The 10,834-nt window shown below is 37.0% G+C and overlaps 2 protein-coding genes across 2 annotated transcripts in view; one reads left to right on the top strand and one right to left on the bottom strand.

Moving 5' to 3' along the window:
- Positions 1-444: 444 nt before the first annotated feature.
- On the bottom strand, positions 445-1,451 carry LOC118745118 (histone H3.3 type c). The gene has a single exon (XM_036478651.1). It carries the CDS (start codon positions 1,157-1,159, stop codon positions 578-580), a length of 582 nt encoding a protein of 193 aa, XP_036334544.1. The 5' UTR covers positions 1,160-1,451; the 3' UTR covers positions 445-577.
- A 5,119-nt stretch (positions 1,452-6,570) lies between these two features.
- The window catches only part of LOC118744209 (low-density lipoprotein receptor-related protein 6), a 184,401-nt gene continuing 180,137 nt past the window's right edge, over positions 6,571-10,834 (top strand). Inside the window, exon 1 of the mRNA XM_036477057.1 lies at positions 6,571-7,042. The gene's annotated coding sequence lies outside the window, so the exon portion shown is untranslated. The remainder of the gene's footprint in view (positions 7,043-10,834) is intronic.

The following is a 10,834-nucleotide window of genomic DNA, read 5'->3' as shown; positions in this document are numbered from 1 at the left end:
AAAGTTGTAGTTCTGATATTTAAGGGCCATTAAAAGCCCCTTCCCCCCTTCCTCTCGACAGGCCTGCATGTATGTAACTCCGTTGTTTTTGGTAATAATACTTCAAAATTTTTATCGAAGGCGCATTTTAATACATTCTACCAAGAACCTTTTAAAAAGTATGGAACTGCAACAACTCAACGAATAATGAAGTCACCAAATTTATAAAACCCACTGGCAAAAATCTAGCCTTTGTCATTGAAAATTAAAATGTGTCAAATCTGACACACCGGGCATTTTAGTGTTAAGCAATCTTGCCTCCAACCAAATACTTTTTAAAGCCAACTACATAACAAAAGATATTCCCCAACATGTCATTTTCGAGCAAATGTGGAGCATTTAAAATATGGGCCTATCTTTTTCGCTAACATTAAGTATTAAAAAGAGTATGACTATATATACATATATATTTTAGCACACGGATTTGTGCAGTCTTAAATTTATTGCAAATATGCATACATATACATGCATTATTTGTATACAAACATAAAAACATACAAATTACAAGTTAATTTCATTAAAATAAACAAGAAAACTATCAAATTACACAATTTTTGCTCATCAAAAATTGAATTAATTCCATATCTCGCACCATTATGGTTTTACGACGGCAGTGCATTGCTAACATATTCACATCTTCAAACCGATTTTCTATATACACTTCTGTTGCTGCTTGTAGACCTTCTAAAGCACCCAGAGTTATGCAGTGCACCTCTGACCCCAAGCTAACCATAATTTCACGAACTACTCGCCCAAAGGCAAGGCGTGGTATCATGAAATCAGTACGGTTTAAGAGCTTACGCAGTTCTCTTCGATTTGGAACCTGCTGTTTGCGTCTTGTTGTCAGTGCCCGTGATGTAGATGCTGTAGGTGGCATTGCCACTTCTCTTGATGAAGATGCTGCAGTATCTCTTGGGGTTGCCGTGGTTGGTGCACGGCTGCGTCGAGAAGTATTGCTAAAGTCCAAACCATAGTCTGTAACATTTTCATCTCTTGGTGGTGAATAAAAGGTTGTGTCGGTCTCACTCGAGGTGCTTGTTTCGCCCAAATCGGCAACTGGCTGCTTATGCGGATTTTGCCGGCTTTTTGATTTCGGACCAGGTTTTTGTATTGGTCGCATGTCTAGAGTATTGTTGCAGCGAAATTGACGGATTGCTTAAACGAAAGTCAGTTTAAAACATAAATTCCTAATAAATATAACAATGGAACGGATGTTTTGTTTTAATATGAAAAAATATAAGAATATGTATGTTGGAGAAAATATTTGACGCGGTCTTCAATAGAAACGCAATTTTTGAAACGATGCCAATCGATACCGATATTTTTACTCGATAGTTAACGTAACTGGCCGTCTTCACCTGTAGCCAGTTTCTGTAACAGGCTAACCTAATATTCGCGGCTTGCGTTTTGGTACGCATGCCGTCGAATTTGTTTTTTTGCGTCACCCGAAATTGACTTGCATGCGTTTGCATTTGATTTCATTGAGCGAAACGTCAAATCAAAATGTCACGCAGAACAAAAATTGGAATTTGAGTTAGCTTCATACGCACGCCGTTCAATTTCGGTTGATCTCATACAAGTTGCATGTGCATGAGAAATTTTTGACAATAAATTGGCGGCGTGCGTGAATATTAGGTTAGCCTGCAACTCTTCTCTACCGATTATTTCTCCGAGAATATACGTCATTCTCTAATGCAGCGTTTTTGCTGCATTTAAAATGCAACATTTAGCACTTTCGAACATATGTTTTCGAAGAGCGTTCATGCTATAGCATTTAGCAAATGTACATTTACGCGAGTTCGAAATCGTATGCTTTTGGCAAACAGCCGTGTTCCAGTATCTTATTTAGATCCGTATATATTACGATCAATTCTCACGCAGAAGAAAATGTGCAAAAACCCTACTGAAAAGGAAAAAAATAAATTTTAAACCAAAAATTCATTACAAAAACTTGAATTGTTTTAACCATAACCAAACATTTGTTTGTGTATATATTCATTTGTCGGTGCTGTCAATTAAAATTTCCTCACTTAATTAGGAAACAAACCAAACAGAGTTGATCACAAATTGATCCAGATTTCTATCAGCATCAAATCGATGTTGAATTTGCTTAACTTTTCTTTATCCAAATATGTAATGTAAAATAAAAGAAATCTCGATCGGCGATCACTGAAACGCAGCTAGCAACTGTATACTCGAAAAAGCAATGTTGCCACTTTTTCTCTTTAAACCATGTTCGAATCGTGGAAATTTTGGAAGATCACAGGGTTGCTTTTAGCATTTAGATTCTTAATGCAAAAATGGAGTTGCATTTAGTTGCATTTAGGTGACGAATTTTGTATGGATAAATGTACATTTAGAGTAGCATTTGGAGCTAAATGTGCTAAATGTGCTTTTACGCGTAAGCAAAAACAGCCCATAATAGTCATTAGCAGTAGAGAACAAGGCGGCGAATTCATATCTCAATTCGCTTTGGTAGAGAATTGTTACAGAAACGAGCTACTGGTTGAAAATCTGGCTTGCGTTCTACTCTTTTTTTTTTTTTTGGTCGCCTAATATCTAAGATACAATGCCAACACACCACAGCGAAATTCGCGCTGTTAAAATTAGAACACCCGCAAGCATATGAAATTGAATACAGCCAAAGCGAAATGCTTAAAGGCCCGTTTACATAGAACTTTGGCGTTGCGTTGGCGTTGGCGTCGCTTCAACAGCTGACTATGAATACATGAATTCAAATGCAGCCGTCCACATAGCCAAAATTCGACAACGCTCACGCCAACACAAAGCAAAAAGATGGCCCACTCTCAACTTTTCGCGTGCGTCGCTCGTCAGCTGTTGCGAATAAATAAAATTATGTGAAATATTTTTCCTTTTTAATCAAGTGCGGGCAAGAAATATCGTTTTTAATGCAATTATTGATATGAAATATTAATTTATCTGTCGTTAATATGTTAATTTAGTGGCCCAAGGATTCGCCGCCAAGCGTTCATTGTAGCAAGCATACTTTTAACGTGCGTTCTGTCAAACCAACGCCAACGCCAACGCAACGCCAAAGTTGTATGTAAACGGGCCTTTAAGGCCTACTCAAACAGGCGCGGTGCGGTACAGCGCGGTATAATCCCGTACCATACGCGGTAACGATATACGCAAAGGCACTCAAACAGGCGCGGTGCGGTATAGCACGAAACATTGTTGCCATGTGACGGCACTCTACGCATTCCTCCTTCTAAATTTATACATATATTGTGGCGAATACTGCGGCAACACAAAGCGAACAGGAGAAATAGGCAGAATGTTCGAGGAATGACGTAGAATGTTCCACAAAGAGAAACGTCAAGTGGGATGAACACTGCGAACAGCGAGAGAAAGAGAATGAGCGATAAACTTCAGAATGTTCTAGAGTTGCCATGAGTGCCAGCGCAGGTATATAAGGGCGCTGCCACAGCGAGGTGAGTTACAAGACAGCAAGCTGCAAGTGAAGTGAGTTGCGATTAAGCAAGATATAAGTTTAATTGCGTTATCAAGTTTAGTTAAGCACTGTTATTGCTTTAACAAGTATTGTAAAGTGTTTTTACTGTATTAGCGAGTATTGTAAATTGTTTGTTGTACAATAAAGTTAATTGTACTACCATTTGGTCATCGATTGCATTTATTTAACAATCCAGCGATACGAACCGAGAGATTTGGGAAATCCGGACCAGGTTTCAAGGATAATCGTAACAATATTATAAATCTGATTTTCGCGATGGACAGCTCAAGCTCTGGGTACGAATTATTGCTATTAGCAGCATTTCTCGACGAAGAAAACAGAAGGTATGAATATGCCTACATCTTTGTTTTATCCTGCAAAGTTCTTAATTTATGTATATGTTTAAGAAAAAGAAGATGGGTTCACGAAATAAATTTGAGAAGAAAAGAAGGTGGTGAATTTTCCAGCCTGATGCCCCAACTGCGTAACCACGAAGAAAGATTTTATAAATATTTCCATATCTGCGCTCCATTATGTACCTTTTGCGAAAGAATTGTAAATTCCAGTAAATTTACCGTTCATATTTCTGAGCAACATTGCCAGATTTGAAAAACATTCAACTTTATTTTATTTACTTTGTGAGAAATAAAACCAAAGAATATCACATTTATGCCAACAAATGTATTACGAGCACTTTTAAACTCACGTTTTTTATACTGAAAAAGGTAGAATTTATAATCTGTAGCACTTTTGTAGATAGAATATGTGGTAGAACTCTAGCTCTAAATTACAACTCTGCTTACGATATATCTTCTTATACCGCGCGGTGAACGCTGCATGCTGCGGTAGAGTTCTGTACCGCGGTGTACCGCACTTCCAATACCGCGTCTGTTTGAGTGCTCCCATATACCGCCATGGTATTTGATACCCCATATCGTACGGGATTATACCGCACCGTGCCGCACCGCGCCTGTTTGAGCAGGCCTTTATTCGCTCGTCGGCGTTTCGTGACGATGGATTTCTATCGCCCTACTGGGCGATGACTGCTGTGAGTGCCAAAGGTGGCCGTATTCCTTTTTTGCTTTCAAAGTTTTAAAAGAAAACAACATAAACACGAATTATTTTTATTGTTTGAAAAATATAGTTATAGATTTGCTACATCTGGCTTGAAACTAAATAATTTATAATAATCTCTCTTTGTTTTACATTTATATTTGACATCATTTCCTCATTTCGAAATATGGTTTAGTTTTTCCTAAATATTGTCACCTAAATTATAAAGGCGACCGCTCTAATTCTGTTTAAGTAGGCGAACGGTGAACGACAGCAACGCCCAATTCGGCGAAGTTTGCTGTTCGCCGGTATTGTATTTCAAGCATAAAGGCAAATACACCACGCAGTAGGTCTACACATCGCGAGTACTTTCAATGCGATACGCAAACAACACAATTACAGGTCTGTTCTGCGGTAGTAATACAAATTTTGTAAGCAGCAAATAAAGTTCCTTTAAATTTTTAAACCCCTTGCGTATTCTGTGTACTCTTGTAGCCGATAAATTTTGTTACCATCTCATAAGCTGGTAACAAAATATTACCCCGTGAAATATGCCAGAATTTCCACAATTATTTACATAGGCACCGTAACATTTTTCTTCGTGGTGAGACGAGGTAAAAAAAACAATACCATAGGGCCTGTGCCAATCGGTAACTTTTTCCTCCGTGATGAGACGTGGTGGAAAAATTTGCTATGGTGTACAAATAAAAGCAAATAAGAACAAAAATTCTCGTCGCCCCACGACCCACATCACTCTAGAGTCCGCACCAAATCTCTTGTGATCTTTAAGCTACCTTAACACGGGTCAATTTTTGTCCTTCAAACAAAATCACCAGTATAAATGGAAATTCAACCATCAAATGAAAATGTTTTGGCTGGTCGATTTTCTAGCCGACAGAAGTCTACCCATGTAAAGACAGCTTAAAGATCGTGAGCGAGACAATGGTGGGGGACTAGCGTTCATCCTACACCACACAGTGCAGTATCGTCTAATTGAAGAAGACACATCGACCCTGCTTTTCACTTTTGGTTTCCATGGTTTTACTATGGGCGGATGACAGATTTTCGGGTAAATTTTTTTGTTCAGGCGAAACTCACGATAAGGCAGAATATCAAATTTAGGAAACCAAAACTCAATTTACAAGTGTATAAGTGACAAAAACAAAAACAAACGTAAATCAGCTGTTTCTGAAATTCTGGGTACGAAATGTGGTTTTTTTGTGTTCCAGTACTTCTGGACTTTGCTCCATTTTTGAGAGCCAACTTTTCGTTTATTCTCCGGATCCAGTCCGGATCATTAGGAAAAAAACCTATTCAATAAATTTCGAACTGCTGATTTCAGTTTCTACCAAAACCAAAAATAGTGTGTGCATTTTTTTTCGTTAATGAGGTTCTACCACGATAATTCAGCAATCGGTAAACCGATAATAAAATAATTTTACACGAACAAAATACCTGGGGAAAATTTAACGCACACCAATATACCGAGTGTCAAGCTCAGTGTGAAGACACCTTGTGTAAACATTTTGGCAACACGAATGGTGATGCCATACTTTTACATTTTCTGCTTAAAATGTAGCTATAAAACAAGGAAAAACATGTTATTTCTTAGAACTCTGCACCCCACTGGAATGATGTCAAGCACTACATCGTGAGGCAGAAAGGAAGTCTTTAGCCCCTTCAGAACGCCTGCTATTGCGTTACATGCTGCCGACCATTTTTCGTTGCTTTGTAGCATATCCCCACTAAAGTGCTGGTTTCTTCCACGGTACACAACGGGTTAAACCCCTTGCGACCAGTAGCAGCAACTGCCGATTTATTTATTTATCACCCTATACTTCCGGTAGTGCATTCCAGTGACGTCCGGTAGTGCATTCCAGTTTCCAGTGGAAGTTTTGTGATCTATCCTGTTCTGACATTCATCTTGCTTCCGTCATTTACTTGATATTCGCTCGTTCTACCGATGACAGCGACGAGATAACTGTGCTCAAAATGGATTTTGCTCTTTTGCTGTGCGGTTGTTGAACGCGGAAAGAACTGAAAATATTTTTGTGGAATTCGTCGTCGGAAATAGTGAATTATTGAATTTATAGCTAATAGATAGAATAAAATAGATACTTGCTTTTTAATACGAGATTTTAACGAACATAGTGCGCCATATAGCGAATATACTGAACAAATATCAAGCAATTATAATTGTGGCATGTATAAATTCTAGTGCGCGGATTTTCCAGCAGTGAAATATACATACAACATAGTTTAGAATTGGAAACAATAGTGGAAATTAAAAAAAAAGCTTCTCGCGATAAGTGAATCGATGTATTATTAATTAAAAAGCTTGAATTTAAATGTTTAACGGATTTGGTTTTGAGTTGTACAAAGCCGATAATAAAAGTACATTCTAAAAGAAGAGGACCTGATGCATTTGGCCATTTACCATAAACAACGAAGAAATTATAAGCCTACATAGTAAAACAGGTAAGTTATTTAGAATTAAGTGCATCTTTGCACGCCAATGTGCTCAAGTGTTTTTCGTATTTCTATTACGTTCACAGCTTGATATCGCTCCTTTACAAATTCGACAATTCTTTTATGCCCAGTTTGGCTTCAGGCAGTGCAAGGTTGTTTATAAATTCCTTCGGAAGGTTGTCTTCAATGAAAAATTTCCAATTACTCGCCGTCGTTTGAGTATCTTCTGCTGCAATGCTCTATATGTGCTCCATACTCCATACCGATATTTTTTTATGTTCTTTCGTTGCACTCGTGTTTTCGTCTGTCTGTCTGTTATCACGTTATTTTGCTTTGATATTTTATTTCGTTTATTGTCTTTTCTCACACGTTTATCCACTATTGTTTGCGTGTTGTGCGTTTTTTCTCCCTCCCATGTCCATTCGTAAGCAACAACAATCATGGCAAAATAATTCCACATTTTCAGCCCGTGCGCATGTTTTTTCTTCTTTTCTGCTTCTCTGTTTTTGTATATACTCCATGTGAGTGCATTTGCACTTGCGGCGGCCGGCGTCATTCCTCTGCTCAATTGCTGCACTCGCATTATTATTGCAATCACGTACATTCAAAAGTATTTGTTTTTTGGTTTTTTGTTTAATTTAAATTTTGTCATTGCTTCTGCATTTTCTCGTCGATTTGGCGCCTGTTTTCGTTCCGGTCCCTATTCACGTCTCTGCCGGCCAATGTGTTATTTTCTTGCTGTGGAATCTTCACTGACGGGAATTCTGTTGGGAAAAATCCTTTTCATATGTACTGGCACACGATCCTCAAAAGTGACACAACTCAAAATTTGGAATTTTTTGAAATTATGCACTGAAAATGCACTCAGAGCTGTAAGCTACATACATACCTTTAAGCAAAAGCTGGAGAAAATTACTTCCAGGGGGATTTCAAAAGATGCCTGTTAGAAGCGCAAGACTTAAGGCCTTACATACGAAATTACAGTTTGAAGTTTATGCGAAGTATGCATAATCAGACCATAACGCGCGACGCATCGCGTATTTCTATTTTCCATATAAATTACTTAGAAAAAAAAATATTGTTTTCAACTTTGGAATTTGTTTTCTCGGCTATGATTTATCGAACTAAAAAATGCGATACATATTTTTGTAGGAAATTCGACGCTCTACAAAAAACTTATCTTATAATATTTGTTTTTGTTATTTTTATGGCCTTATAACAATTATATTGAACAATTTGTATGAGCCTGAGGCCGTTTTTAGTGAAAACTTATTGTGGAAAAGCAACAATAATTTGAAAAAATGGTAGAAGTGGTATCTATTTCGGAAATCACCACATTTCCTCATCAGACTTCTTTCAGTAGGATTCGAACCGACGATCACCACTGACTCAGCCAGAATGTTATAAATTTTTGAAAAATGGGCGTAGCCACGCCCACTTATGGATACATGTGTATATCTTGGCAACCGCTGCACCGATTTCTTCCAAACTTGGCACAGTGATTGGCCTTGGTACAGGATACCAAATGGCCGAAAATTTTTAAAATCGGACAATAACCACGCCCACATCTCATATAACGGTAATTTGGAGAAATACGAAATCTTCGATAAATCAGTAAATATTAAAGCCAATTTATTCAAAATTGATGCTTTAAACAATTCCTTACCAGGAAATACGTCTATAAAAAATTTTGAAAAATGGCCGTGGCACCGCCCACTTATGATCACATATATGTATCTCGGTAACCGTTCTACCAATTTGTACCAAACTCGGTATTTTTATTGTGCTTGCTACATAAAAGCAAAACGATGAAAATTATTGAAATCTAAAATTATGGTTTTTCATATAACGGTAAATTTTAGAAATGCTTGAAACGTCAATATTTTGAAATTTAAGGACGCTAATTTACTCAAAATTGATACACCCCGGCTTACCATGTAGCGGTAGCTTTCGGAAAGGTGAAAATCATATATTTAATATTTGCGCCGGGTATTTAATGTTCGGCTCCGCCCGAACTTAGACTTTCTTACTTATTTTTCACCAAGTTTGGTCCCCATAAAGGACTAGTGTTGCAAGCAACCCTTTTTCGGCAATTAGGGTGTTGTGAAGCTATTTATTGTGGTGAAAATTATTTAAGCACTGGAGAGATTTATTCACATGGAATTGGAGATAGGGCTGATAGATTTATTTTAAATAAATTGTGAATCTGCGAAAATATCTTTTCAGCAGATGAATATACTTTTTAACCTTTCTCCCGAAAATTTACATACAGGCTCGAAAATATGCGAGTAACATTCAAATATCGTCGCTTGGATGGAAAATTGCCGGAAGCGTCATTTTGACAATTTGTGTTTTTTGGATATCTTCTTTAGTTTCCGAGTAATTGACTAAAATGTTTTCGGTTATTTGGTACAAATTGCGTTAGTATTGCTGTCGTACTAAACTAATCAAAATCTTTCAAATAGAGTTATCTGTGCTTCTTTAGTTTCCGACATACTCAGCTTTATCATGAGTCTCATTTTCTAGAACCGGGTCACTTTTTACTTTTCGTTTGCGTGTATTCACTACAGGTGGATGAAAAAACTGTTGGCGAAATTTGGTTCGGGCGAAACTCACGATTAGGCTGATTAGTAAAAAGTATAGTTAATTTATAAAAATTGTTATCACATTTTGGCGTATATCATTAAAACTGACTGCACATTTTTTGACAAATATCGTATTCGACAAAATTTTATTAAACTCATAAATGGTTGACACTAAACTAAAAAAATAAAACAATTTAAGAATTTCATGAACTAGTACATAGCATTCTCCGATACTTTGGAGAAAATCTGTAGTCTAGTTCCTGAGAAATTGCATTCCAAACTTCAATTGTGATTTACCGAAAGTAACTTGTGACAATCTTTTATCCAGGCGACGATATAATATTTACCTAAAATATGCATCTAAATAGATTATAATTGTCATTATTTTCGCAGTTGGAGTATATGCCAGACGAGTAACAGGTATACAAGTATACCTAAATTAGCGCTTGAGCTTGTATATTTATCTCTCTCTAACGCATTAATTCTATATACGTCAGCACCAACGCCCGACAAAGTTATGTCTGTATTTAATAATGGCCCTATGACAAAATATTCATGAAATGTATTCGTAGATTTTTATTTACTTTCATTTCATACATTAGTATTGAGATGAATGATTTTTACTAAATACCAGGAATAAATATTTAATAAAAAACTATTTCATTTAAGCTCAACCAACTTTTAGTTGCTAAGAGCTAATTTTGGAACGCTTCATGAAATATTTTCATAGACAGTAAATGCAACCCTGGGTGCATCATTAACGAGCTGAAAAACCAAACAAATAAAAAAATTCCTTCTGAACCAATATTCCCAAAAATTATAAAGCAAAACAAAAACCATTTTTCCAATTTATGCACTGTTATTTTTATTATTGCAATACAATTTCGCAGCTCTTCAAACATTTTCCACATTATGCTCTTAGGGCTAGTAGTTTCCGACCCCATTTGCTCGTTTTTTTAACCGACTTCCAAAAAAGGAGGAGGTTATCAGTTCGTCGGAATATTTTTTTTATTTTTATACCCGAGCGCACTTGTGCTCAAGGGTATATTAATTTTGTTCACATAACGGTTGTTTGTAACAGCCAAAACGAATCGAGATAGATATAGACAAATGTATACATAAATGATCAGGATGAAAAAAGAAATCGATTAAGCCATGTCTGTCTGTCCGTCCGTCTGTCCGTCTGTCCGTCTGTCCGTCTGTCCGTCTGTCCGTC

The sequence above is a fragment of the Rhagoletis pomonella genome, unplaced genomic scaffold, assembly GCF_013731165.1.
Source record: "Rhagoletis pomonella isolate Grant_MI unplaced genomic scaffold, Rhpom_1.0 Rhpom_scaffold_00008, whole genome shotgun sequence".
NCBI classification, from domain to species: domain Eukaryota; kingdom Metazoa; phylum Arthropoda; class Insecta; order Diptera; family Tephritidae; genus Rhagoletis; species Rhagoletis pomonella.
This window is presented reverse-complemented; position numbering and strand designations above follow the sequence as displayed.

What these genes read in the sequence shown, in the direction of transcription:
- LOC118745118 (XM_036478651.1), bottom strand. Translation starts at nt 1,159, where the DNA reads ATGCGACCAATACAAAAACCTGGTCCGAAATCAAAAAGCCGGCAAAAT.